Source organism: Filicampus tigris, chromosome 8 (genome assembly GCF_054856515.1).
Source record: "Filicampus tigris isolate MCC_2025a chromosome 8, RoL_Ftig_1.0, whole genome shotgun sequence".
NCBI lineage: Eukaryota > Metazoa > Chordata > Actinopteri > Syngnathiformes > Syngnathidae > Filicampus > Filicampus tigris.
The window spans coordinates 6,544,861-6,570,133 of record NC_141224.1 but is presented as its reverse complement, the minus strand read 5'-3'; the positions used below and the strand labels follow the sequence as shown (position 1 = coordinate 6,570,133).

The following is a 25,273-nucleotide window of genomic DNA, read 5'->3' as shown; positions in this document are numbered from 1 at the left end:
AGGGAACAGAACCATTTCAGTTTTAAAATGCAGTATCAGAAAAAGGCAACAGAACCATCTCAGTTTTGAAATGCAGCACTTTTTTTTAATTATTCAGCATTAGAAAATTGTATTAAAAAAATCACATTCCCAATGCCATGGGTCAGTCCCGTTTTTTGTTTTTTTTTTCAAAGATTTTTGTACATTTGGTAGGAGTAAGGCATAAAATAAAAAGAAAACACTTGAAATATCCATTAATGATGGTCATGGGGTTGTGTAAAAATTGACAGGCAGTTGCTACAGGCAGTGCCTGCAGAGTGGGATGATGATGAGATGCATCCCTAGCTGAGGCAGCACAGGTGAAGCACACAATATTCCTCAGCAGCTGCTTCACCAAAAATTGAGGAGGCTTACAATAACAACACAACTGCACCTTTTAATTTACAAACGATACAACTGAAGGAAGTGGCAACGATGAAGTCAAAGAAAGAACATCCTTGGATGGGAGCAGGTGACGAGAGTGATTTCCTACAAAATATTGCAATTGAACTATAAAATCAAGCCGTCTTTTTCCCCAACACAAATTACAAGCAAATGAACAGTAAAAACATTCATGAACACAAGGCCATGTTGAGTCGGTTGAGTATGTGTATGTACAGTCGCTCATAAAAGTGAGTACACCCCGCGCATTTTTGCAATCTTTATCTTTTGTTGGGACAACACTGAAGAAATGACACTTTGCTTCTATGTAAAGTAGGTTACACTTTTGACATTTTCACTGAGGGGTGTACTCACTTTTGTTGCCATCAGTATATACAATGGCAGTGTGTTGCGCTATTTTGAGGAAGCAGTAAGTGTATACGCTTTTTTTTTTTAACACTGCCATTATTGTCTAAAGGCAACAAAAGTGAATGAACCCATCAGTGTGACATTTTATTTTGTGTGGGCAACAAATTTACAAGCTGTACACTGACTTTTTTTTTTTTCAAATGAAAAAATAGGTCACAATTTGCGTTGTGTTTGGACATTTTCACTAAAGGGGTGTTCTCACTTTTGTTGCCTGCAGTTAAAATGTAGACTATATTTTTTTATATTTTTTGTTGTGTGTTGATTTTTTTTGACAGCGCAGTAAATCGATCTTTTTTTGGGGGGTAATTTTGAGGGGACGGTAAGTTGATACTGTCCCCTCAAGACAACAAACAGCAATTATTGTCCAAACTGCTGGCAACAAAAGTGAGTACACCCCTCAGTGAAAATGTCCGACATGTAAGTGTGTAATCTATACTCTAATCTATACTCAGTGACTGTGTGATGAGGTATTTTGTGGGTACAATGACTATTCAACAAAGTAGTAGTAAGTGTCATTTCTTTTGTTTTCCCATGAATACATCAACTAAAAAATATGAGGGGTGTCCTCACTTTTTTAAGCTACTGTGTGCGTGTGTATCGCAGTGCTTTTATGTTGACCTCACAAATCAACGGCCATCATTTCAACAGTTTGTTCTTGCAAGCGCACAGCAGCAGTGTTTTTATCGTTACATTCCAAAAGTGCATTGACGCCTTGCTTCCACCTCATGTGTACCTTTTCTGCTGCCGCTGTTGTCTGGAGACGGAGAACCTAAAAATCATGAAAATAATAACAACAACAATATTAGGGGCCAACGTCAGGCTCCAAACCCGTGACTGCTGAGTGCAAAGTGTGTATCTCAGAGGATTCAAAATAATAATAATAATAATAATAATTATTCATACAGGAAGTCGCCCCTGACGAGCCTCCCAGTTAGCCCGTGTGGCACAATGGTCGTTTTTTCCTGTAAACATTTCTCCAAAAATGTTTATAAAAGCTTTCTTACTTTTTACACAAAAATATATAGAGATTTATTTTGACATGGACATATGTATATATATTATATATATACTTAAAGGCCTTAAAATATTTTCTTTTCCGCTTCTTTTGAAAGTCACAGTTCCCTTCAGTGGATATTTTGACCTGCAAAGCAAGCAGAGAGACACTTGAACATCGATTTTTTTTTTTTTAAAGCTAGTGAATGTGTTTAAAATATCAAAAGTGTGAGTAAAATTAAAACCCTTAATAACAGGGTGTTATTTGCATACACACAAATGCACTGGGAACACTACATACCTATCCATCATTAAAAAAAGTCGGACAATTTATTCCATATCAATGCACTAGTACGTTCTTTGTCTTTAATCGTAAGACAATTCTACGCACTAGTAGATTGACGGTGTCGAACTAGTAATGTTTTTTCCACCCCTGCATGACATTTCAACACACAAGTGAGACAAATACACTACTAGTGAGGCAAAAAGTGCACAAGTTGACTGTGTCGCGAGAACAACTCATGTAGTGCTACATGTAAACTAGCAGAATGTTCTATTGTCAGCAGTAGTACAAGTAGCACGTCGTTGTCAACAAATGTATGGTTCATCTAGTTGTGCTACTGGCAGTACTAGTGAGGAAAAAGATTGCACAAGTGCTTATACCTTCAGATGGCATATTCGAATGCTCAAGTAGACTCAACATTTATTCAATATCTTTAATATCCAATTTATGCAGCAGGCTACTAGTCATGACATATGCTTACTAGAGGAGTCTAGTATTGCTACTAGTGCAGCGTGATAGTTTACTAATAAGGTTCAATTGTGTACTAGTAGGCATGAGTAATGGGGAAAAAAAAATCCTGTAAGTCAGTTCTATTAGTATGTTGAAATGTTTTACAAGGACAAAAAATGTACTAGTAATCAAAAAAAGGAATAAATGCTCAAACAGGTTTCCATTCTACAGATGTGAAGCAATAGAAATATTGCTTATGTGAGGTGCAGTGTTCCCAATGCATGTGTATGGACAGACACTATTCTTCGGATTTTTGAGGACAAACTAACGTCCAGTTTTGCATCGTCTGCGTACCTAGCTGTCCTTTAATCCTGCTTTTGCGGGCTGCGTTGCTTCTTAGGCACCAGCGCATTCCGCAGGTACGGCGTGATTAAATAGGCTACGAGGAAGAAGATGTGACCGCAAAAGTACACCGAGAAGTACACCTGCAACACAAAAGCAGAAACAGTCATCGCCAGGATGTACAAATTCGGAATGCTCGGCGAAATCATTAAACAGACAGACTGAGCTACTGTTCATTGAGACGTTGCAACTCCTCTCAGCTCATCAGTGCGACGCTATTAGTCGTTCTTCACAGAGGATAAAGAATATATGACTGTGAGTACAACTACTTTGGTTTCCTTTATTTAATTAAGTTCAGTGGTGATGTTCAAACTGTGCATAATGCTATAATGTCTTCTGATCAAAATTATACTTCATCAAAAATATCCCTGTATAGTGATTAGGGATTTCTAGTCAACTTTTTAGTGGATACAGAGTCCATTATATATAGTAAAAATCCCTATGCAGTGATTAGACTGTACTGTAATTGCCTATCGATACCACAAATTGGTGGCCAAGGACTACTTTTGACTATTTGATGCACCTCGGTTCAAACGGTTCCTTAGCAACATGTTATCAGAATTCTTTTTTTTTTTTTTTTCAATGAATAATGCAAGATAGAAAACAAAAAAAAAAAAACACGCTCCGCTTCCGGCATTAACAAATCATTTTTGTATGAGCATTACTTGTAGACCCTTGTCCAGTATACACGTACATGTATATGCTGGGGTACTAAAATCAATGACGTAATTGGCAGTGAAAGGTGTTAGAGTTAAAGAAAACGTTTTATTGTTTTTTTTTTTTTTTAACTGCTTCCTTTCACAGAAGTCAAGTGCCATCTTCACCACCTGCCTCCGATTCCCATAGCAACCGCTCAATTTCCTCTGCGAAGACTCGGCGTTGGAAAATAAAAAGCTTGTTTAAAGTGCCTTATGGAGCTATTTTTGTCCTATGATTTCAAAAATCAAGTCCCAGGTGGACCCATGCCAATTCACCATCTAACCGTGTTCGCCACTAATGTCTTCAAACTGCCCTTCCTAATTTCATAATGCATTATGACAGGCGAATTACGTGCACCTTTTAAAGCAGGGTCGGGGGAATCTTTCTCCGATTAGCAACCAAGGCAGTTAAAGCCATAATAGATTTATGAAAGAATGAGGCTACAGTTGAACAAATGTTTAACTCTTACACAGTGTATGATGGGCATTTGTAGGTTCGATGTATTTTTAATAACTGCACCTCTGAGGTTTGGTTTGTTCGTAGAATTGCATGGCGAGTTGGTTCCCAACTCCGATTTGAAGCATCTTTATTGCCTTTAAAAACAGCTTCGCAGCCAGCTGGAAGGTGCACTGCCTAGCGATAAGGAGACTAGCATATCTGTTGTTGCCGTGGGCACTCGGAAATAACGTAAATTAGTGGCCGGTTATATTGGTGGACAAGCCAGGACACCTTTTACGCACAGTTAGAGAGCTGAAGCTAGTGCGGTTAGTAAAGTGAAAATTCTTCAGCGGCTTAATTTCTTTCAATTCTGGCAAAGGATTTTTTTTTTGCGCTAGAGGGCAACACAGAAAAAAAAAAAGAGTCATGTCACACAATTTTATTCTTGAAAATATGACCTTATTCTTGTAATATTATGGCTTTAATCAAGAAAATTATTATTATTATTATGACTAATATAAAAAAGGATATAAAAAAAAAAAGAATCCTTTTTTAATCAATAATCTTTTTCTTAAAAAATTGGACACTTATATGACTTTAATCCCTAAAATAGACAAATGTTCTCTCAGAATATGTACAATTTTACTCCCGTAAAATTAGGACCGCAGAATCTGAATTTTACGATTTTTTTAATCTCCAAAATATCCCAATTTTTTTTTACAGCTTTACTCTCATAGAATTGCCACTTGAGTCTTGCCGATATATGTAATCCTCATAAAATTACCACTTTAACCCAAACAATTTTTACAACTTTATTCTTGTAATATTATGATTTTAAATTGAGAAAATTAGTCATGTTATAACTCTAATCTTGAAACCTTTTTTTCAAAAATATACAACTTATTTTTGAAGATATGAAAATGTATTCTCATATTACAATAATCTAAAAAAAAAAAAAAAACTTTTTGGGGGGAAATATATATAGAACTATTTTCATAAGTTCAAAACTTTAATCTTAAAACATTTTATCTTAAAAATTACAGTTTTTTTTTCTTGAAATATACAATTTTATTTTAGTAACATTACAACTTTTATCTCGAAAATTTGCCTTTTTTTTCTTGAAAATATGACTTCATTCTTGTAATATGACATGACATCAAAAATGGTTTATCTTAAAATATGCACCTTTATTCTTTTAACATTCTGAATTTAACATCATAGTGTATTATTTTCTTTTCATATACAACACTACATGTGAAGAAACAGTTTTGATAAGACTTTTTTTTCCAAAGCACAACTAAAATCAACTTGTGATCTTAATATCTGTATATATTTTTTGGGGGGGTATGTACACAATTGTTTGCGACGTACCTTCAGCCATTTGTCGTAGGTGAAGATGCAGAAGGGCACCAGCGCGTAGCCCATGAAGAGCCAGTGGATGAACTGCTGGATGACGTAGATGAGCGGCAAAAGTGGCCCGTTGGACAAATTAGTCAGCATTGGACTGTCCCGCACCAACGCCTGATACTGTCACACCAAAAACACACATCAGTAACTTAGACTTTATCTCCTCTTAAAGTGGGCCACTGCCAAATTAAGACCAGAGTCAATATTTAATAACAGGCGCATTTAACAGTCAGGTGCATTGAATCAATATGCTTTAGCCACTTAAGGACAAGAAGCAGAAGTCTCTTCATTAGAAGGCTGAGCGGGTTTAAATGAGGCAAACACGGGTAATGACTACTTGAAAGGTCCGAGGCATAAATTAGTCGTCCGCTGACGGTTTGATAAGAATGATAATTGCGGTGCCTACCTGTCGCTCAACCGTGATGATGAAGAACTCCAAAGAGAAGCACATGAGGTATCCCGAGTGAAGACCGTGCCATATGGTCAAGAAGAGCAGAGTGGACACATGGGAGAGCGTCTTGTTGCCCAAGAACTTCAGCCGCTTAAACACATGCCTTGAAGACCAAAAAATGAATACAATTAAGGTCATTAGACCGGCATTTAGTAAACCGCACCAAGAATGTGTTTCGTCTCTTGCCCTGCCTGCCTCATCACCCTGACATCTAGATTTTGGTCTGTTTTATTGCTGCTTCTCATCTCGTCCTCCCCCCCTCCTAGACAAAAGGGATGTTGTTGATTTTTGTCAACTGTGGGATTAACTCATTCACTGCCGGACATGTTCAGACCCTCTTTGAGCCTAATGTTTGAAAAAAAAATGTGGAAAAACTCCAAATAAATTCCTGGTATTGAATGGCTTGACTGTGAAAAGACAAATAAATACGTCAATGGCAGTGAATGAGTTAAGGGACACAGACATACATTGACTTGACCTGGTACATGTCAACTACTTGTGCCTATTGCATACTAGTAGACCAAATGTGGCATCAGTAATGAAAAAAAAATAACATTATTAGTTCACCACGGTCATTCTTAGTTGAAGATATATAATAAATGTTTAAAAGTCTTTCCACGCCTGCACCCGTCCCCTCTTGCATAATGTCCTTATGTGTTGAAACAATCTGATGAAAGAGCGTATGCAAGGTGAGGATTAATGAATTCCTTTTGAAACGTCGCCACGTCGGCTTCATCCATATTTCGGCTATCGGCAACATTAAATAATTCACTTTTGCTTTACTGGATGCCGCACTGACCTGGCGGCCCAGGCGTTGGTGTTGATGTTAAAGGAGGCGATGGTGCCCCCGAAGATGGGCGTGGTCTCGAAGAGCCACACCTTCATGTTGGCGCAAGCGTCCCACTGGGGCTCGCCGTCCCTCATGCCGTTATAGCCCAGCCCGGTCAAGATGCAAACGCCCTCCTGCAAACACATCATCATCATCATCATCATCATCATCAGTGAGATTATAAGCCTCATCTCATCTTGTTTTTAAATCCAAATCAGACCACTATCAAAATCGATGTAATAATGCTCAATTTCTGTAGACAGTGTAAAAGAGGTATTACTTTAACTATATAGCCTGTGTCCAATGCAATGTATTTTTCGGACGATAAGTCGCTTCGGAGTATAAGTGGCACCAATCCAAAAAAATGAATCAGGAAAAAGAAGAAGAAAGTATAAGGCGCATTTTGCGGGCGGGGGGATTTATTTTATATAAACCGTGACCAAGAACAGCAGAGCTCGGACAGGCACCGAAAATCCTCGTGACCTATTCGTATTGATGGCAGCGAACGAGTTCCGGTTGGATTCAAAACTTCTACGTCTGACTACGGAAACCTAACCGACCAGGATTCTACCTTTCTGTACTCAGAAGCGCAAGTTCCGAATCCAACCGGAACTCGTTCGCTGCCGTCAACACAATTAGGGAACGGGGATTTTGGGTGCCAGTCCAAGTTCTAATTTTAACATATGCACAGTTGTCAAGTCGCAACTGAGTGTAAATTGCGGGACTAGCCAAACTATGAAAAAAAAAAGTGCGACTAACAGCGGAAGTCAACCCAAACATATTTTTTTCCAGAATATGTTCTATGCAGGCCCACGAGTTGAAATACGGTATTCTGATTAATATTGCATTTGTGGGATATAAATTAAGCAGCAAAATGCACCCACTTTTAGCCATCACGGGGGGCGGCCATTTTGTCACTTGTGTCGACTGAAGATGACATCGAAGTTGCTCATATAGCTCAGATCACGGCTGACCTGTTTTCTGAAGCTGAGCCGTGATTGGTCGTTATCTGAGCCCCGAGCAACTTTGATGTCATCTTCAGTCGAGACAAGTGACAAAATGGCCGCCCCATGAGCTAGCTAAAAACATGTGGATTTCTCATATTCCACAAACACAATATTAATCAGAATACCGTGTACTTTCGCCTAATGGGCCTGCCTAGAACATATCCTGGAAAAAAAATATGTTTGGATTGACTTCCACTTTAAAATCTGAAAAAATATAGTACATTCTTTTTATTTGATAACGACAGATGCTCAGAGCGCTTGAAGTTAATGAATATCATGGCATTCGGCTCCTTTTTAGAGAACGGCTAGTTGTGCAAAACATTGAACAGATGGTGTGCATTACACAGCATTGGACAAGGTCAAATTAAATTCACAATACTGCATTTTAGGTTCATTCTGAAATTTCACCCAAAAGCCAAACATCCCTGACTTTTTGTGAGCAGCTCATTATCTTTCCAATGGCGTAGGTTTTTGACACCACTCTGGTATTTGCTCTCGTGAATAAAAAGCATCATCGACATCATGCAGATGGTCGTTAAACACTTACGGCTATGAGCCAGCAGCAGACATATTTATACAATGTGATTTTAGCCCAAATCAAAATGAATATGCAGCGAAACCAGAATGGATGAGCCTGCGGAGAAAACACAAAAGTGACACAAGACTTGGGGGAAAAAACAAAACGAAAGCTCATCTACGATTTACAAATGCCAATGCTCACGTCATACTCATCCGTCAAGTAGTAGCTCTCTTGGAAATGAGGACTAAATATCGCAAATATGACCAGGAAGAGAAATCCCAGAGAGAATCTCTTCACAGCCGGTACCACGCTAGAAGAGGGACAAGACGTGAAAAGGTGATGGGAAGACCAAGTATCAGTCACAAAGTTATCAGCTGTGTCTTTGGGGCTCACTTCTCTACCTGTTTGGAGGCTTTCCCGGGCAGTCGCTCAGCTGCCCCGCCACCAGCTTCTGGTAGCTGCGCAGCGTGAACTGCGGGCCCACCAGGAAGCCGCCATAGAAGTACGAGAAACCGAGCACCTCCAACAGCGAGGGAACGCCCGGCACGGCGGCGCTCTTCTGCTGTGCGCTCAGCTCCGCCTAATCATTGAGGGTTGGAAACATTTGATGCCAATCAGCAGGGGGACGAATCACTAAGCTCGAGTGCCCGCAATCGCAACATGGCTGCGTGAAATTCATTCCTTGCGTATTTGTGTTGCTTTTTTTGTTTTCCAGGAATGAGTCAAGATTGTGTAAAACTAAGAAAGCAACTAATGTGCAACTAATACAGAGCAATGTCATTGTTTTCAAATTTCAGTCAGTGAACTACACTTACTGGTCACAATGTTAGGTACACCTGCATAATTTTGTATTATCCAGTACGAGAACTGATACCAAAATGATTTGACATTTGGACTGACACTTATTGACAATATTTTGAACCCAAAAAAAGCCACAAAAAAAAAAGAAGACTTTTTAAGACCTCAGATTTACTAAGTAGAGTGGCTATAAAAAAAATACACAACCCTGTTCTAGTGGCAGGTTTTTGAAATACATAATATGAGCTCAAGATAAAATAATTTCAAATCTTGTCCCAACATCGATGTGACCTACTACCTGTACAACGCAATTGTTTTTCTTTTCTTTTGAGACAGCAAGTGAAAATAAACAACTGAAATAATGCGGTTGCACAAACATGCACACCCACTCATAACTGGGATGTGGCTATGTTCGGAATTAAGCAATCAAATTCAAACTCGTTTGAAAGGGGTTGCTTAACTGTGATCATAGCCACGTCCCAGTTATAAGAGGGCGTGCGCACTTGTGCGGCCATATTACTTCAATTATTTGAGTTGTACAAGATGCAGGTCACATTATCGGTGGGTACAATTTTGAAATGATTTCTCTTGGTCTCATTTATTTCTATTCGCAAAAACCTGGCACATGTTAACCTCACAGCCAAATAAATGGCTCTTGTAGGTGTACCAACTGCAGTGGCCGGTGAGCGTATGCGGAGAAGACAAAAAAAAAAAAAAGAAGAAGAAAGAAAAAGCAATGACATCAACCAACTCACTGCTTCTTTCCCGCCGTCATAGTAATCAAATGCCAAACCTGAAATCAGAAACCGTAGAAACGGGCATAAGGAACCGTGTTAGGGTGACTAATGAATGAAATCATGACCTTTAGCAAGGGCGGACAGCGTGCGCAAGCGGTTAATGGCCGTGATAAAGCGCTGATAGACGGCGATTGTAAAACAGAAAGCGCAGCAGCGTGCTTTGGCCCAAGGAGGTTACCGATGAGTTTGAGCGTGAGGACGCAGTGAGGCATCGTCCACTTGATGTCGTACTCCTCTGTCGCTGTGAAGTAATAGCCTGCCAGCAGGTATACCTGCAGGGGAATAAAAAAAAACATTTGCTTGAACGACATTTGCTTGAACGTGCACTGTTGGTAAGAATGACTGGGAAACAAAATAGCACATTAGTTCAACAAACAAGTTCAAACAAGTGTTGAGGACAAAAGAAAAAAACTTAAACAGAGCACCTATTCAAATCTCTGGAGTTTGTAAGTATGTTAATGTTGATTCGCTCAATTAAAATGTCATCACGGCAGCAAGAACAGGTTACTCATTAACAGGCGATAGTGATTATAATGGTGTAAAGGAACATCGAGCGTGGACCAGAGAAACAATGAGGAAGAAAATGAGGACTTTCACCCTCGAAAATCTTTGAAACTAAATGGACCAAAGTCTTCAGACACCCCTTTATTATTTCATCAAGTAGAAAAGTAGAGCCTAGGATGTAATATATTGAGTGGTAATCCGAAAAACAGCACTGTATGCGGTGCAGTGATTCATTTTATAGGTGGTAGACCCCGTGTGAGACACTCATCAATTCATTAACTTGTAATTTCATTTAAGATTTGCAAAAACTTTTTTGAAGAGGTCATTTCAAGGTGAAGCCAACCCAGAAATTGTCTTTACAATATTATGTTCTATGTAGCGGCACTAGTTGAAACACGCCATTCTGACGATTAATATTACGTTTGTGGAATATGAGTCAGCCCAGACATTTTTTTTTAAGAATATGTTCTTTGCAGGCCCACTAGTTGAAACACAGCATATCGCGTTTTTGGAATATGAGTTAAGCAACAAAATCCACCTGTTTTTTTAGCCATCTCCGGGGGCGGCCATTTTGTCACTTCTGTCAACTAAAAATGACATCACAGTGTCTCAGGAGGTGTGTGATGTCATTTTCAGTCGACAGAAGTGACAAAATGGCCGCCCCCAGAGATGGCTAAAAACAGGTGGATTTTGTTGTTAAGTCACTTCTGTCGACTGAAAATGACATCACAGTGTCTCAGGGCTCGGATAATGACCAATCATGGTTCACCTGTTTTCTGGAGCTGAGCTATGATTGGTCGTTATGTAAGCCGAGGGTGTGTGATGTCATTTTCAGTCGACAGAAGTGACAAAATAGCCGCCCCCTGAGATGGCTAAACCTTGATGTAATGTCCAAATAGGGTTATGCTCAACCAACAATATAAGCGTATGGAATGCGGGAAAATTATTGTCTGAGTGTAGTATAGTGCTCTGTAAGTACTGGTGCGTGTGTTCAAGAAAAAAAAAAAAAAAAAAAAAACAAGACAAGGCCACATGACAATGCCCCACCATCTGAAAGGTGAAGCTGCTCAGGATGGCCGTTACCGTCCTTCCCATGAGCCTCAGCATCAGGAACTGCACAAGGATGCATACTGCCGAGTGATAGATCTGGGAACCTGTCGGAACAAAAAGAGCGCGGCTCAATCGGACCTGCTCGATTAACAATGTGTTTCGGTTTCTTCTACAAGTGATGAATGAGGAGCTATCGGTGCGGCAGTGGAGACACGTCAACACGCTTTCGGGTGTTACACAAGGAGGAGAGATTAAGCTACAGACCTGCTGTGAGATCCAAAGTGCAGCCACCAAAAAATAAAGGAGAAAAAAAGGGAAAATGCATCAACGTTAACGCTGGTGAAAAAGTCAGTACATCTTTTCAGAAGGAACGGCAAAAGTGGATTTTTTTTCCCTTCTATTTCGTTTTCTGTGACGCCACCGGAGAAAGGCACCACGTTTTAGCAAAGAGGAAACTTCTGGCCATTAAAAAGGAACGGGAAAGTATTGCGACAGAGCAGTAACAAAGCCACAATTGTAGTAGTAGTATAGTATAGATAGAATGATAGTGAACTGTCACAAATAACCAAAGGCAATTTCTGTCTTCCCTGTCTTGAGCACAAAGATTTGTCTCAAAGTTAATGAGTGAATTTAAAAGAAAAATGTATTGTGATAGTACTGCATTTCAGCTTGTACATATGCATGAAAATGAATGGCAGCTGTATAGAAAACATGACTCATAAATGCGGGGAAACAAAAAAAATGTAACAACAGCAGTTGAGTCATGTACACGGAATGCAATCAGGAATTATTCTATGACATGCACCCAAGTTACATCGACAAAACCGTATTTTGCTTTTGTTTGGCTCCCCTCACTCGCGCGTTTATCCACGAATGGGTTACTGTAAGCAGCCCGAGGAGTTTTTCCCCCATAAATAACTGAATGTGTCGAGAAAAACCTTTCAACTCGCACTCAACCGAGACTGCTTTGCATGCAAATAAGACACAAATGCACACCGCTGGCCTTAGGTGGTGAGCCACCGCTAGGAGAACCGGCAATATCAGCCTGCGGAAATGTTACTCCCAAATCTCACATGCAAAAAGGGGGAAAAAAAATAATAAATAGACGGCTTTCATGAGCCCAGAGATATCCTCAAGACAGAGGTGAGAAACTACTTTGAAAATCCACTCAAGAGACACGAGTGGCGATAACGAGTATCCGCACTTTTACAGATGGAGACCAGTAATGCAACCGCTGCCGGAAATCGTTCTTGGCCAATAATTGTGAACCTGTTCAATATTTCCGATGACAAATCTTAGCTTCTTTGGTTAAGATACATATAGTATGCAACTAGTTTCTTAGCCTACCTCACACCATGGCATCTGGATTTTGGCCTGTTTTATAGCCGCTTCTCCTTTCTCCTGAGCGAAGTGTGGCTCTCGCTGTAATAATTCTGCATCTACCTGCTGTGCTTCATTTCATTAACTCATTCACTGCCGGACATTTTCAGACCCTCTTTTACCCTAATGTTTGAAAAAAAAAATGGAAAAAAATATAAATAAATTCCTGGGATTGAATGGCTGGACTGTGAAAAGACGAGTAAATTTGTCAATGGCAGTGAATGAGTTAAATGGACTCTCATGTTGTTCAAATTGAACAGCATCATATCCTGTGCTAAATGTAGCCCACTGGGCATCCAAAATGAAAAATGTCATATACATACAACAAGGGAACTGCAGTGAAGTGAAATCTCTGCATATGCGGCGTTTGAGATCAAAATCGATGCTCTTTTGTCACGTCAATTATAGAATACCGAGACATCCATAAAAGTGCTGCTGATTGGTTCGAGAAGCACGGAAAATGCTAAATTGTGCACTTCATCCCTCGTAGTCTGAGGATGTCACCGCAAGTTGCGGCTTGACAAAACAAGAGCGTTCACATTCCTCCTGGAGTGTTTTGGAATGATAGTGGTTGTTTGGTGATGGGCACAACAGACACTTTAAAGTCTCGGTGGTTGACTTTAGAGTGTCACGTGACCTTGTCCGGCTTCTGAGCCACATTGAGCTCAGCTTTGCGCGCTATGCTAGTGTAGTATGTAAACAATGGCTGACCTTCAGGTTCAAACAGAGAGACCACACGCTTGTCATAAGAAGCTCCTGGAAACCAAAGCCACAAAAGAGAAAGCGGAACCTCTAAAGTTGACTTGATCAACCTTGCAGGCAATCGTTTGATGACGGTTTTAAGTTTTAACATCCTAAACTTTTATACAAAGTGTATCAATGTGTTAGCTGGAAAAGAAACGGTCATGGTGAATGGCCTTTCACTTGTTTTGCGTTTCTACTTTCAAGGTCCTCAAAATATTAGAAAATACTGAAAAATCAGTTGACGAAAGATTCTTTGAACAAATACTGCTTGGCTTCGCAAACTACGCTTTGTGAAATCCACACGGCATGCGAAACGCACAGCATTTCAGTTGTCGTTTTTTTTTTTTTTTTGCTGCAAGTCAGCCCACAGTACAGCCACCAAGAAGGTGAAACGTGCAAGTGTTTGTGCAATTAAAAAACCCTGGAGAGTGTGCACAGCTTGTGCTGAGCTCTCACCGGTAAGCCCACCTCAGGCCCTGCTTCTGGAGCTGCCGTGCAGGAGAGAGGGAGAGAGCCGAAGTAGAGCTACGAGGCACTCTCTTGGGAGGCCACGCCATTTGAAGGCACAACACGCAAATGTACAACTGGCTTAATTACACTTCATAAAACCAGTTCATGTCTTGCCTTTCTCTATTAACTCATTCACTGCCATTGATGAATTGACACGTCTTTTCACAGTCCAGCCATTCTATAGCCAGGAATTTATTTACATTTTTTATTTTTTTTTATTTGAAATGTTAGGGTAAAATAGGGTCTGAAAATATCTGGCAGTGATGAGTTCATTTTTTTTGCATTTATACTGTTGAATATTTTTCTTTATTAAAAATATGTAACAAAAAAAACATAGTTTTTCTGTGTAAAATGCTAAATTTCACGTCTTCTGTTATGACTGAGGCAGCTAATTTGCCATATCTTATATTGTACACATCTAAAGGTTCTGCTGTCATTTAAACCTGAACATAGCCATTATAACTGCTGTCATCCACACGGCCACAACACAAAATGTAAACCTCGCGCCCGCTTTTCATCTCACCAAAGTTAAACGTGGCGAGGGCCAGTCCAGAGAACGTGTGGAACAGGTGGATAACGGTGGCGGGCTGGTGGAACAAGAAACTCCGGTAGATCAACGCAAAGGGATATCCTGCAGGACAGACACACAGGAGGAAATATCAACACTGGCAACTACAAAATGACAGAGAGAGTTTCATGGCATCCAAGTTGAGTCGATTTTTAAAAGGTAAATTTTCTTCAAACGAAAAAGGTCAGGCTGAAAACAGATCCAGTGTATAAACGACCATAAAAGTGAGGTAAATATAGTTTTACGTGTGGTTTAAAGCTCAGCCAATATCGCGCTACCAATATTTCGACACACTCCTTTTGTAAAGCTGGACAAAAGTATTTGGACGCTAATAGTTTGTCATGATGTCTATGCGTTCCGTTTTTTCTCAAGCATCAGCATTCACAGGAGTAACAGAATTTATTTTTTTCATTTACATTTTCTTCTTTACAGAAAATAAGTGTAGTGCTTCCCGTTGGAAACATTTTCCTTTTGTCAAAACATGTCTGGAAACATAACCCTCATTAAATAAAATGTTTGAAAATTTGACACAAAATGAGGTTGAGCTTGTCAATATGTACGAGTACGAGTAACGCCCGCCTGCAGTAATTTCCGTTGCTAGTTGCTTTTTAAAAAGGTATCCGCTAATGCCTCACTGTTTGCATCCAGGTTGTTTGTGTAAGCAGTGCATGTCAGCGGGGACATGCTTTCAACTACAAGAAGGCCCTTAAAAAAACTTCTTGTCCAATAAACTTTAATTGTAACCAATGAAACTGATTAATCGCCCAGCCCCTCTTTTTCCTATTTCGTCCTTTAAAAGGGTGTTTATCTTCAAACCACTAGGTTATGCAAGACCCATTAAGCAACACACAAGGACAGGGAACATGCAGACTATCAGATTTAGAGCCAGCATGTTGCCTTGTGGACCTGCTGGCCTCGACATGTGTCTGGGTAAAGTTCAGAGGAACACACATGTTCTGTATGTGTGTTCAGAGCATTTACACACATCATGGCATTCATTCTCACTGTTCCATGTCAAGCCATACTGTTGGATGAAAATATTAACGTTTACAATTACAGTTACACAATGTTGAGCCTGGAAGATATTTAGCTCGTGCAACATTATAAAGTGATTATTTGACGCCTTACACACGACGAGACTGTTATTTCGACAACTTGATTTGAAAATAACGTTGGCCCCCAAGTGACGTGATGATAGTCATTAATCGCCGCTCAAAAGTTGTTTGATCGTTGGTATCGCTCCTGTTATTTTGAAAGCCAAATCAGTTTGCAAGTCCCCCTCACGGTTTGACGTGTTTATAAAAAAACGCTTTACAGACAAGCACTATACTTAACATAGCGGGCTAATTTGTACTTGCGTAAACTCAGTTTGAAGGTGTCACAACAGTACGTGGGAGACGTTATGATAACAGTCCCACGCAACATCACACTCGCTGCAATTAAACCAAATCAAAGAGATACCTCAACCAGCTTGGCATTTAATCTAATTGGTAAAAGAAGAACTTACCGACCAAAATTGACAATAGTAGGCGAATAGCAGGTTCGGAAGAACCCAAAGACTCCGATAGATTCTCCAGCCAGGGAGCCGCCATCTTTACTATGGGCGGAAACGTCTCTACGCGACGGGTCGCTGAACTCTACTGATTCGCGGCGCTCATCCACACGCTCACACACATAAGCGCGCGCCCAAACAAAATAGACGACGTTGCGTGGGAACCCGCCGTGGTTCGGCCCCTCAGTCCTCTCAAAAATAGCCCATTCTGCCCTCTTTCGACGTCGTCTAGTCAGCGAGCCAGTTGGGGCAACGTAGGACAATATACATGAGGACAGCAAGAGCTGATTGGGTGAGAAAAAGAGTCCATCTTCCCCAGCCAATCATGGAGCGTGTTCGTATGAATATTAATAAGCAATCCCTTCAGATGAATGGTTTCACAGTAATCAATAATATTACGTCGCCACACGTTTGGATGTTTGTATTTTTTGTGTCTATTACAATAAATGTATAAATGTCCGGGCGGCGTCACCATGATGTTTTTTGCCAGGAGAGCGTAAAATGTACTTTTTAACGGGAAACTACTGTTAAACGGCGCAAGCGTGCCTCAAAGTGGCTAGACACAAGAACTACATTGGATAGAATCTTGCCATACAGTACAATTTTACAGAGGCTGTCTTCATTATAATGTATTCATTATAACTTCTATATCGTTGTGGTGTCTAATGTAGTTGTGGGGTTCATATGGTAACAAATCACATTTCACGCCCACTTGAATGTAGGTTTCTTATCTTCCATTGCTTAGGACCAAATACAGTATCTTACATGTTCTCCTTAACTCATCACATAGCGACATACGGGAACATATAAATCCGATAGTTAATGACTTTGATTTTAGACAGCGATAGGTGGGCTTCTCTTTAAGAGAAACCTGCTAGACAAATATCTAAAGAGTTTCACATTCCTATTAGTCATAGTGCAACGATGTTGTTTTTATAAGATTGGACCCATTAGTTTTGGTCACGGTGTCGCCGGCCTCTCTCTTTTTTTTTTTTTTTTTTTTTTTCCCTCCTCGCAATCATCGAAACACTACATATGACCAAATAACTACAGCGTACATTTAAAAACGATAACTACATTATAACTAAATTGTGGTGGTTTGAGTTTAAAACACTGATAGCCGGCTGCTAGTCTATCAGATTCAACTCGAAATCGACCAACCAGCGGTGGGGGCGACTGCGAAAGAGCCAATCAAATGGCAGAACGTCATTACAGTCCTACTTTTTTTTCTTTTTAGAATTCGTCTTTTGGCTTTCATAAAAACGAGATGGACTCAACTAGAATTCGACTATTTTGTTTGAAAGTGAATTTTAACCAAACGTCTTTAAAAGTAAATAAGTTGATTTCATCATTGAATAGATTACACCTATATCTCAAGACGAGCTACTTTCGCCGACTGATACGTGGCCAGAGTAGCAGAATTATAATGATATCATGTATTAATTATAAAGTGGGGTGGGATTCTCTTGAAAAGAGACCTTCTAGAAATATATCTTAAGAGTTGAATTTTCAACCGGAGACACATGTCACTTGTGTTTCTATTACATTGGACCTATATATTTAGGTCACGGTGTCATTCGGCTTATTAATGTTTATCACCCCCCCCCCCCCATTAAGTGTCGAATAGCCACATTTGAGCAAGTAACTACTGCGAAAATTCACCGACGATTACTATATTATAAATACATTTTGGTGGTTTGTTTTTAAAACTTTGACATCCGTCTGCTAATTATTCACGAGTCAACTCGAAGTTGATCAATCGGCTTAAAGTCGATGGGTGGGGCGACGGTGAAAGAGCCAATCAAATGGCGAAACATCACTACATAATGCCATACCAGATGAAAAACAACATAAACTGTGATATTGAGGCTCCGATTGTCGAATATCAACATATGAACAAATAACTACTGCTTAATCATTGCCACATTTTAAATGGATTTTGGTAAATTTAGTTTATTACAATGATTACAGCCTGCTAATTATTCCCACTACGTCTGAATTTTACTCTATGTACTGCACAAAACTCTAACTACTTTGCGATTTCTGAACAGCAATGGCGTGAATATTTGAATTTGTTTAACCTAAAAAAATCTTGAATAAGCTGGGAAAATACCGCTAATAAGTGTTTCCAGAAACAAATGTTGGTTACCCCCCAAAGAAATTACTAAATATTTTTCAAATGCGGGTTAAAAAAAACAAAACGGTAGTACTGTACATGAATCCTCGGGTGCCAAACTGTAAACATATTAGGCTCCACTGTATTGCTACAGTTGAATTGAGTGCAACGTAACTGTTAAAAAGATACTATTCTTTTGTAAATTTGAAATGCTGTGCTTGTTTTGTTTTTTTCTTACATAAGTATAGGTATTCCATCTAGGTATAGCTAGAAATTTTTCATTGGAAAGGCCAGTGTAAAAAATTTTTTTCTATGGAAACCCAGCGGAGCTATCCCATCGGCGCAAAAGATTTACATTGAAATGATTCATCATGCCGTCAGATTGAAGGAATAATGACTTAGAAATACTTTGATAGTTTGTAATATAATGAAATGGCAGCATACGAATGATATACATACAGAGACAGGAAATGTCAAAAGGCCAGGAACAATGTTAATCTATGTAAACAGAATAACAACACAACAAAGTTTGACTCTGGGAGTTTTAGTGTTTTAAATATTCTATCATTTTAGATAACTTGTGGCAGAGTATCAAGGGTGTCTAAGAATACTGTATCCATGTGAAAATGGCAGAGAAATCCCACTGAACAAAATTGATATCCCTAAGTGTGAGGGTGACCATGGCCATCCCTGGCCACCACGTAGCTCCACCCTTGTGTTTAATTAGTACAGTGCTTCTACATTTATACCAGTCTTTCTTTCTTTCTTTTTTTTTACACTTCCACTTGAATAGAGTTTAATGTTGTGTACAGTACATAATTTCCTTGTTAAAGGTGTTTATCAGTCATTATGTGACATTGTGTTTTCGGCACAGCCCATGAACGCCTCATGACATTCTGCTCTTCCCCTTCCTCAAACATGGAGGCGCGTTTATGGGCGGTCCGGCACGAGCCAATCAAGCCGACCCAGAGGAGGAGTTAACTTATCCGTCTCTTATAAATAAGCCGAACGCTCGTTGACGTTCGCTTTTCTCCCCTCCCAAATCCAGTAAGATCTACGTCGGTTTCATTCGACAGCGAACACACCGCCAAACGCCAAAATGAGCAGGAAATTCTTCGTGGGTGGAAACTGGAAGATGAACGGCGACAAGAAGAGCCTCGGCGAGCTCATTCAGACCATGAACTCCGCCAAGGTGGACCCCAATGTTGGTAAGAAAAGCGCTATTTTAGCGTTCAAAAACTACATCCTGCACAATATATTAAACGGTTTAATTATTACGCCTTTGCTGGAGGGTTCTTGCATGATGTTAATAGAGATTTAAAAAAATAGGATTTTGTGTCACGTTAATCGGTCAATGGAGGGCGTGCTCGACAGCACGTAGTGCAGCTTTGCGGCTGCTGTTCGCGGTGCGTTCGCGTACACCCGGGACTCTAAATATTGTAATCTCTAAATTGACTTTAAAACTAGCCTGTTATAACGTGTATATACAAATCGTGCTGCTTTACGCCTGCTAAATCAACGCAACAACCAGGATCAATCGCAGAAGCAAACGCAACAAATTGTTACTCATTGAACAAAACGACGCCGTGAGGTTCTCTCATCTCCGGTTTTTCCAGTTGTGGCTTGAAGGCAACAGTTGGCAGTAACCTCCATTTTCCTGCAGACTTGATGAACCCCACCACAATGGGTCGGTTGGTTCTGCTTACACAGTGTTTATAATCACTGCCATTAGCACAATGGAGATGCTGAATGTGTTGCACCCAGTTTCCGCTGTCTAGTCTACTTTTGTATTGTGCAACTCATGCGCGTGTGTGTGTGTGTGTGTGTCTGTGTGTGTCTGTGTAAGTCACTCACAGGCCTCAATCTGCCCCCCCAAACCCTCTACGCACACACAAAAGCCTTGAACTTTGCCCCATCTCTGCATACGCCCCTCATAGGAGCCAGCTGATGCGCGCTCTATACCATCAGCCAGACGTGACCTCTGCAGAATGCGACCCTGTCGATGACCTTTTGCAGTGCGGTGCTGAACTTTATGCAGAGGGGTTTGCAGTAAATTGACCTTTCGCACAGCATTAATGACACGGGGCTGTGTTTTAATATAGACGGCCCTGGGGTACAGTTACAATTTGAATACTGGCGTATCAACTTCACTGTACTCTGTGCGACCTGAGCATGCTCTACTTCTTTCGATAAGATTAAAGTGTTTGGTCATTTAGAAACGCCGGCTTCAGATTGCTATTTGTACTTCAAATAATGACATCTGTGAAACAACGTTGGTGTTATGGAGAAATCGAAGCAGCCAGCACAAAGGCCCCGAAGGAAACTCCTTTGATACAGCTGTGGGTTTAGGTATGCATACGTGACTATTCTGGTTGATGTAAAATGTGTTCTTATAGAACCGGAGTCGCTTACGTGCTTTACAGTGGAAAATATGCTAATTATAGTGCATAATATACAAAATAAATTGAACAAGAAGCTTTTGCCTGCCTGAAATTAGGGCTGACCAGTTTTGAAAAATAATGTAATCACACACCCCCAAATATTGCGATTGCAATTTAATATGCGATACATTTTTTTCAAGGTCCTCTTGCCATTAAATTTTTTTTTTTCTGTATTACAATAAACTATCCTAACTATTATTATACATGCACATTTTGGTTTTATAGGTTTATCTAATGCTAAAATGAAGGTAATAGAACCATGGATTAATATGAAACCTCAGTTAACAGCTTAAACATTCTTTTAAACTTTTAATATGACAACAAAATTTGACCAAACAAGTGTGACTTTTCACTTCAACTTTTCATCTTTCATGGAACAATATGTAAACACAGACTGCACTTCTTAAACACTGAACTTATCTAGACACTATTTAAATAAATAAATAAATAAATGTACATATTTTTAAAAAAAAAGCTTGCTGACAGACTGAAATTAAGACTTTTTTTTCTTTTTAATTGCAGCCTTTCAGTTTTTGAAAATTGTGTTCTACTACATTGCAATTTTGTTCACAATCAGAATAGCTTTATTGTCACTGTATAGAGATGGAACCGACAAAACCAAACCTACCCGAGAGATCGAGAAAAAAAAACAAAAAAAAAAAACAATGACCGAGAGAGGGATACAGAACGGGAGTCCGCTGGGTCGCCTTTTACAATGCCCCATTTTCACACATGAAAAGAAAAGAAAAAAAGTGAGGGAGAGTGGGGGAAAAAAACAACCCCAGACTAGGCTTCTGGAAGGGGAGCATGGCTTACATGGATGTTCCTGTATAATAAGAAAACCAAATCTAAAAGGTGCACTTTCTTTCGACAGAGGTGGTGTGCGGCGCACCATCCATCTACTTGGACTTTGCCAGGTCTAAACTGGATGCCAAGTTTGGTGTTGCTGCTCAGAACTGCTACAAAGTCGCCAAGGGGGCCTTCACTGGGGAGATCAGGTATGCCCTCTACCCTAACCTGGATTTTACCACACATAAATTGGCACCCTTTGACCTTCCGTGACTTGTATTTTCCATCAGCCCTGCGATGATCAAGGACTGCGGCGTCCACTGGGTGATCCTGGGACACTCGGAGAGGCGCCATGTCTTCGGAGAGAGTGACGAGGTGAGTGAGCGCGCATTCGCCGTAAGAACGCTAGAATGGCACGCGGCTGAATGAGAGGTCGCCCGTCCTGTCCCGTCAGCTCATCGGGCAGAAGACGGCCCATGCGCTGGAGAACGGCCTCGGCGTGATTGCCTGCATCGGCGAGAAGCTGGACGAGAGGGAGGGAGGCATCACCGAGAAGGTTGTCTTTGCTCAGACGAAGGTCATCGCAGGTATGCTGGATTTATTTTTTAAATATTTTTTATTTTTTTACATTTTACTGTGAGTGGCATGGTTGTTATAGTTATTGAAAACCCCAAAAAAACTAAAACAAAAATTGAAAAAGGTTTTCGTTAATGAAATAAAAAGAAAACAAATTCTTTTAAGAGAACGAAAACTACCTGCAACTATATCTTACGTTTGTAAAATTAAGTAATTATTGTGAAAATGTCTTTTGTTTTTAGTCTTTGTCAATTAATATCATACATAAGCTTTCAGTTTTATTTTTTATTTTTTTTTATTATTATTATTTTTTTTAAATCTTGCACTCAACAAACACTCCATTTATTCCAAAAACTAATAATAAGCTAAACTAAAACAAAGCATACAGTATTTGGAAAAAATAAAAACAAACAAACTTGCTCTAAAAACTAATTAAAACTAGTAAATTTAAAAACAAATGTCAGAATTAAAAAAAAAAAAAAACTAACTATAAGGAAAAATCCCTATTATAACTCTGGTGAGTGATTTTGTTTATTTAGATTATGAGAATAAAGCAAGCCCCGTTTATTGCTGGGGTACGTTCTAGGGCCACTATACTCATGCTTATACTTATTAAAAAACACACTTGAACTTGTTTCAAGCTATTTGTTACTAAAGAATTACAGGCAGAACATTTGACTGTTTTACAATACCTGTAGCATTTATTTCACAGAGAGAAAAATCTGCAAAAAATATACTTTTTGGGGGGGAAGAGAGGGGATTTTTGAATGTTGTTATCATCTTTGTTGTATGTTGTACAATGTAAAAAAAATTAATAATAAAAAACGGGGCTGTTTTGGGGGGCGGGGGGAACATCTGGCCCCACAAATGCGTGTTCTACACAATGGGTAGTGTAATCATAGCTTCATATTTTTCAAAATTGTATTTTGGCCATTAAAAGACTTTTATAGTAAGGAAAATGTTCCCCAAGCCTGTTCTTGTCGCACTTGAGGAATTTCCCAACTGTGGCAAGAGCTCTGTATTTGTTTATTGCGTGTGACTTCACAATAAAGGCCATTCATAGTCTGCAGCTGCCTTGTTCTTGTCATGCCGCACACTGCAGATTGCAGAAATTGGTTACCCTAACCCTTGATGCAATATACAGGCACAAATACTATTGTTGGAATTCCAAGGGAATCTTATCTGACATCTCTAAAAGTCAATCATTACCATCAGCTGCCTCTTTTCTTTTCGGAGCACACCGGTTACGGAAACTGCAATGTGGTGTGATAAACAAGGCCAAATATAGTTTTGTCTTAAGCACTTTGGGAATTCTGATTGTTGTAATTCCCAGTCGTCTTATCTCCTGTCTCATTTTGTTCCAGACAACGTCAAGGACTGGAGCAAAGTGGTGCTCGCTTACGAGCCCGTGTGGGCCATCGGCACCGGCAAAACAGCCTCCCCCCAGCAGGTAAAATCTGTCTCCCTGATGCCACCAGTTGCTCAAGGTGGCAAAAGTACTCAAACTTGGTACTCAAGTAGAGGTACAGATACTTGGAAAAAAAAAAAAACTCATAGAAGTACTGTTTCAACTTTTGTGAACTATTTGTTTTGACCTTTTATGTACTCTAACCATTTACGGCAGTGTACACAGTTAACACTGGTCTCGTTATTTATTACACAGAATTCTATATACCACAACAATGTATCCTTAAATATATCAAATGAAATGTTTTGATAAAGTCATCCTATGGATCGGTCATTTAGAACAATGTAAATCTTAATTTTTACAAGCAATGCTTAAGTGAGCAATGCAAGTTGTGCAAGGAATTGACCTGGTTGTCATTAATTTACACACAACCTGAATTTACAGGGTGTGTAAAATGTTATTGTATGCATTATATATATTTTAAATTAATCAGCCGATTAATCTGCAATCGGTATTTTTTTTTTCCTGGCAAAAATCAGCATCGGCTTCAAACTCCATATGGGTCACGCCCTAAATTATATGCAATACCTGAGCTCAACCATACCTGTGTCTGTTCTTTTTTTTTTTTTTTTTTTTTTTTTACATTGTCATCCGCGGAGTTGAGAAAAGTCACAAGCCTATTTTGAAAAAGTAAAGTGTAGATAGTAAGGAAGTCAATTTCCAGGTGTAGGAAGTAAGTCAAGTCATCAGAAAAATAGTCATGTAAAGTACAAATGCCTGAAGAAATACTAATAAAGTGTTTGTACCACTGCCAAGTGCACAACATCAAAGTTCCATGCTCTAAATTTCCAGGCTCAGGAGGTACACGAGAAACTGAGGGCGTGGCTCAAGACCAACGTGTCCGAGGCGGTCGCCAACTCCGTGAGGATCATCTACGGAGGTCTGTTGTGGAGCCATAAAACAAAACACGTCCATCTGACGAGCGTCTTGCATCCGTCTCATCTCATGTGCTCTCCTTGCAGGTTCCGTGACCGGCGGCACCTGCAAGGAACTGGGCTCCCAGAAGGACGTGGACGGTTTCCTGGTCGGCGGCGCTTCCCTCAAGCCCGAATTCGTCGAAATCATCAACGCCAAGATGTAGAGAATCGGACGACCCATCAACTCTGCACTTAGTCCTCCCCTTTTATTATCATTTTTTAAATTAAACATACTTGTGCACCGCTGTCATGCTCTCCCTGTATGTGTCTGGGCGCGTCTCGTTTTGAGGAACAGGATTGGAGCGGGTTGGCACATGCATTGAAAACTTGTGTGCACTTACTACTTCCACAACAAGCTGTAAAGACTGACCATCACTCTTGACTTGAAACGGTTAGCCCGTGTGTCAATCACATTCGTTATGAGCGTGTGTTTCTAACGCTCCGTCTGTGGCTTTCGCCTCCCCGTAGCTATGCATGAGCCGCGCTCTCATTGGCATATCCATTACGTGTCCGTTCATGTTGTGTCACGGCTGATGGTTTTGAGGGTGACGAAGTTCTAAGGAAACAATAAACCGATTAGAGACTGTCTTACTGTCTTTATTTCGCCTCATTCATGCAGTTTGATCAAGTCAGTGTAGCCGCTCAGGACCATAAAAACTGAACTGGACACTGAAAGGAAAAAAAAAAAGTTCAAACTCCCAAAGAGTACTAGAATATGAATTGTTTGAGCTGAACGGCAAAATTTACAACCGTACA

At 39.9% G+C, this 25,273-nt stretch overlaps 3 protein-coding genes and 1 non-coding gene across 8 annotated transcripts in view; 1 reads left to right on the top strand and 3 right to left on the bottom strand.

Annotated features, from left to right (window-relative positions):
• Nucleotides 1-1,697, bottom strand: part of clstn3 (calsyntenin 3) — a 29,404-nt gene extending 27,707 nt beyond the window's left edge. Inside the window, exon 1 of the mRNA XM_086039379.1 lies at nucleotides 1,562-1,697. The gene's annotated coding sequence lies outside the window, so the exon portion shown is untranslated. The remainder of the gene's footprint in view (nucleotides 1-1,561) is intronic.
• Nucleotides 60-16,473, bottom strand: lpcat3 (lysophosphatidylcholine acyltransferase 3). Of its 5 annotated transcripts, none has more exons than XR_015087988.1 (14): nucleotides 16,166-16,473; nucleotides 14,614-14,721; nucleotides 11,454-11,563; nucleotides 10,081-10,174; nucleotides 9,861-9,898; nucleotides 8,709-8,887; nucleotides 8,509-8,617; nucleotides 8,335-8,421; nucleotides 6,751-6,914; nucleotides 5,907-6,054; nucleotides 5,465-5,620; nucleotides 2,909-3,039; nucleotides 1,562-1,969; nucleotides 60-507 (listed from the first exon to the last, which is right to left on the bottom strand). XR_015087988.1 is itself a non-coding variant. In XM_086039386.1 (14 exons), the coding sequence occupies exons 1-12, from the start codon at nucleotides 16,248-16,250 to the stop codon at nucleotides 2,920-2,922; spliced, it is 1,398 nt and encodes a 465-aa protein (XP_085895512.1). In that variant the 5' UTR covers nucleotides 16,251-16,473; the 3' UTR covers nucleotides 60-507; nucleotides 1,562-1,597; nucleotides 2,909-2,919. The 5 variants fall into 5 exon arrangements, 4 of the variants coding, with proteins under 4 accessions (XP_085895512.1, XP_085895510.1, XP_085895511.1 ...); XM_086039386.1 differs by having other exon boundaries at nucleotides 1,562-1,597; XM_086039384.1 differs by having other exon boundaries at nucleotides 60-1,969.
• A 585-nt stretch (nucleotides 16,474-17,058) lies between these two features.
• Nucleotides 17,059-17,114, bottom strand: LOC147143257 (U7 small nuclear RNA). The gene has a single exon (XR_015087999.1). It is a non-coding gene; the product is annotated as a U7 small nuclear RNA (small nuclear RNA).
• A 2,225-nt stretch (nucleotides 17,115-19,339) lies between these two features.
• tpi1b (triosephosphate isomerase 1b) lies at nucleotides 19,340-25,103 on the top strand. The gene is made up of 7 exons (XM_086037218.1): nucleotides 19,340-19,534; nucleotides 21,642-21,765; nucleotides 21,847-21,931; nucleotides 22,011-22,143; nucleotides 23,497-23,582; nucleotides 24,393-24,480; nucleotides 24,563-25,103. The coding sequence occupies exons 1-7, from the start codon at nucleotides 19,426-19,428 to the stop codon at nucleotides 24,679-24,681; spliced, it is 744 nt and encodes a 247-aa protein (XP_085893344.1). The 5' UTR covers nucleotides 19,340-19,425; the 3' UTR covers nucleotides 24,682-25,103.
• Nucleotides 25,104-25,273: the final 170 nt, after the last annotated feature.

Coding starts and splice junctions, on each gene's coding strand:
- lpcat3 (XM_086039384.1), bottom strand. CDS start 16,250: ATGGCGGCTCCCTGGCTGGAGAATCTATCGGAGTCTTTGGGTTCTTCC. Junction 8,618..8,708: donor CCGGGAAAGCCTCCAAACAG/GTAGAGAAGTGA, acceptor TCCCTCTTCTAG/CGTGGTACCGGCTGTGAAGA. Junction 8,422..8,508: donor ACTTGACGGATGAGTATGAC/GTGAGCATTGGC, acceptor TTTTCTCCGCAG/GCTCATCCATTCTGGTTTCG.
- tpi1b (XM_086037218.1), top strand. CDS start 19,426: ATGAGCAGGAAATTCTTCGTGGGTGGAAACTGGAAGATGAACGGCGAC. Junction 21,766..21,846: donor GCCTTCACTGGGGAGATCAG/GTATGCCCTCTA, acceptor ATTTTCCATCAG/CCCTGCGATGATCAAGGACT. Junction 24,481..24,562: donor CGTGAGGATCATCTACGGAG/GTCTGTTGTGGA, acceptor CTCTCCTTGCAG/GTTCCGTGACCGGCGGCACC.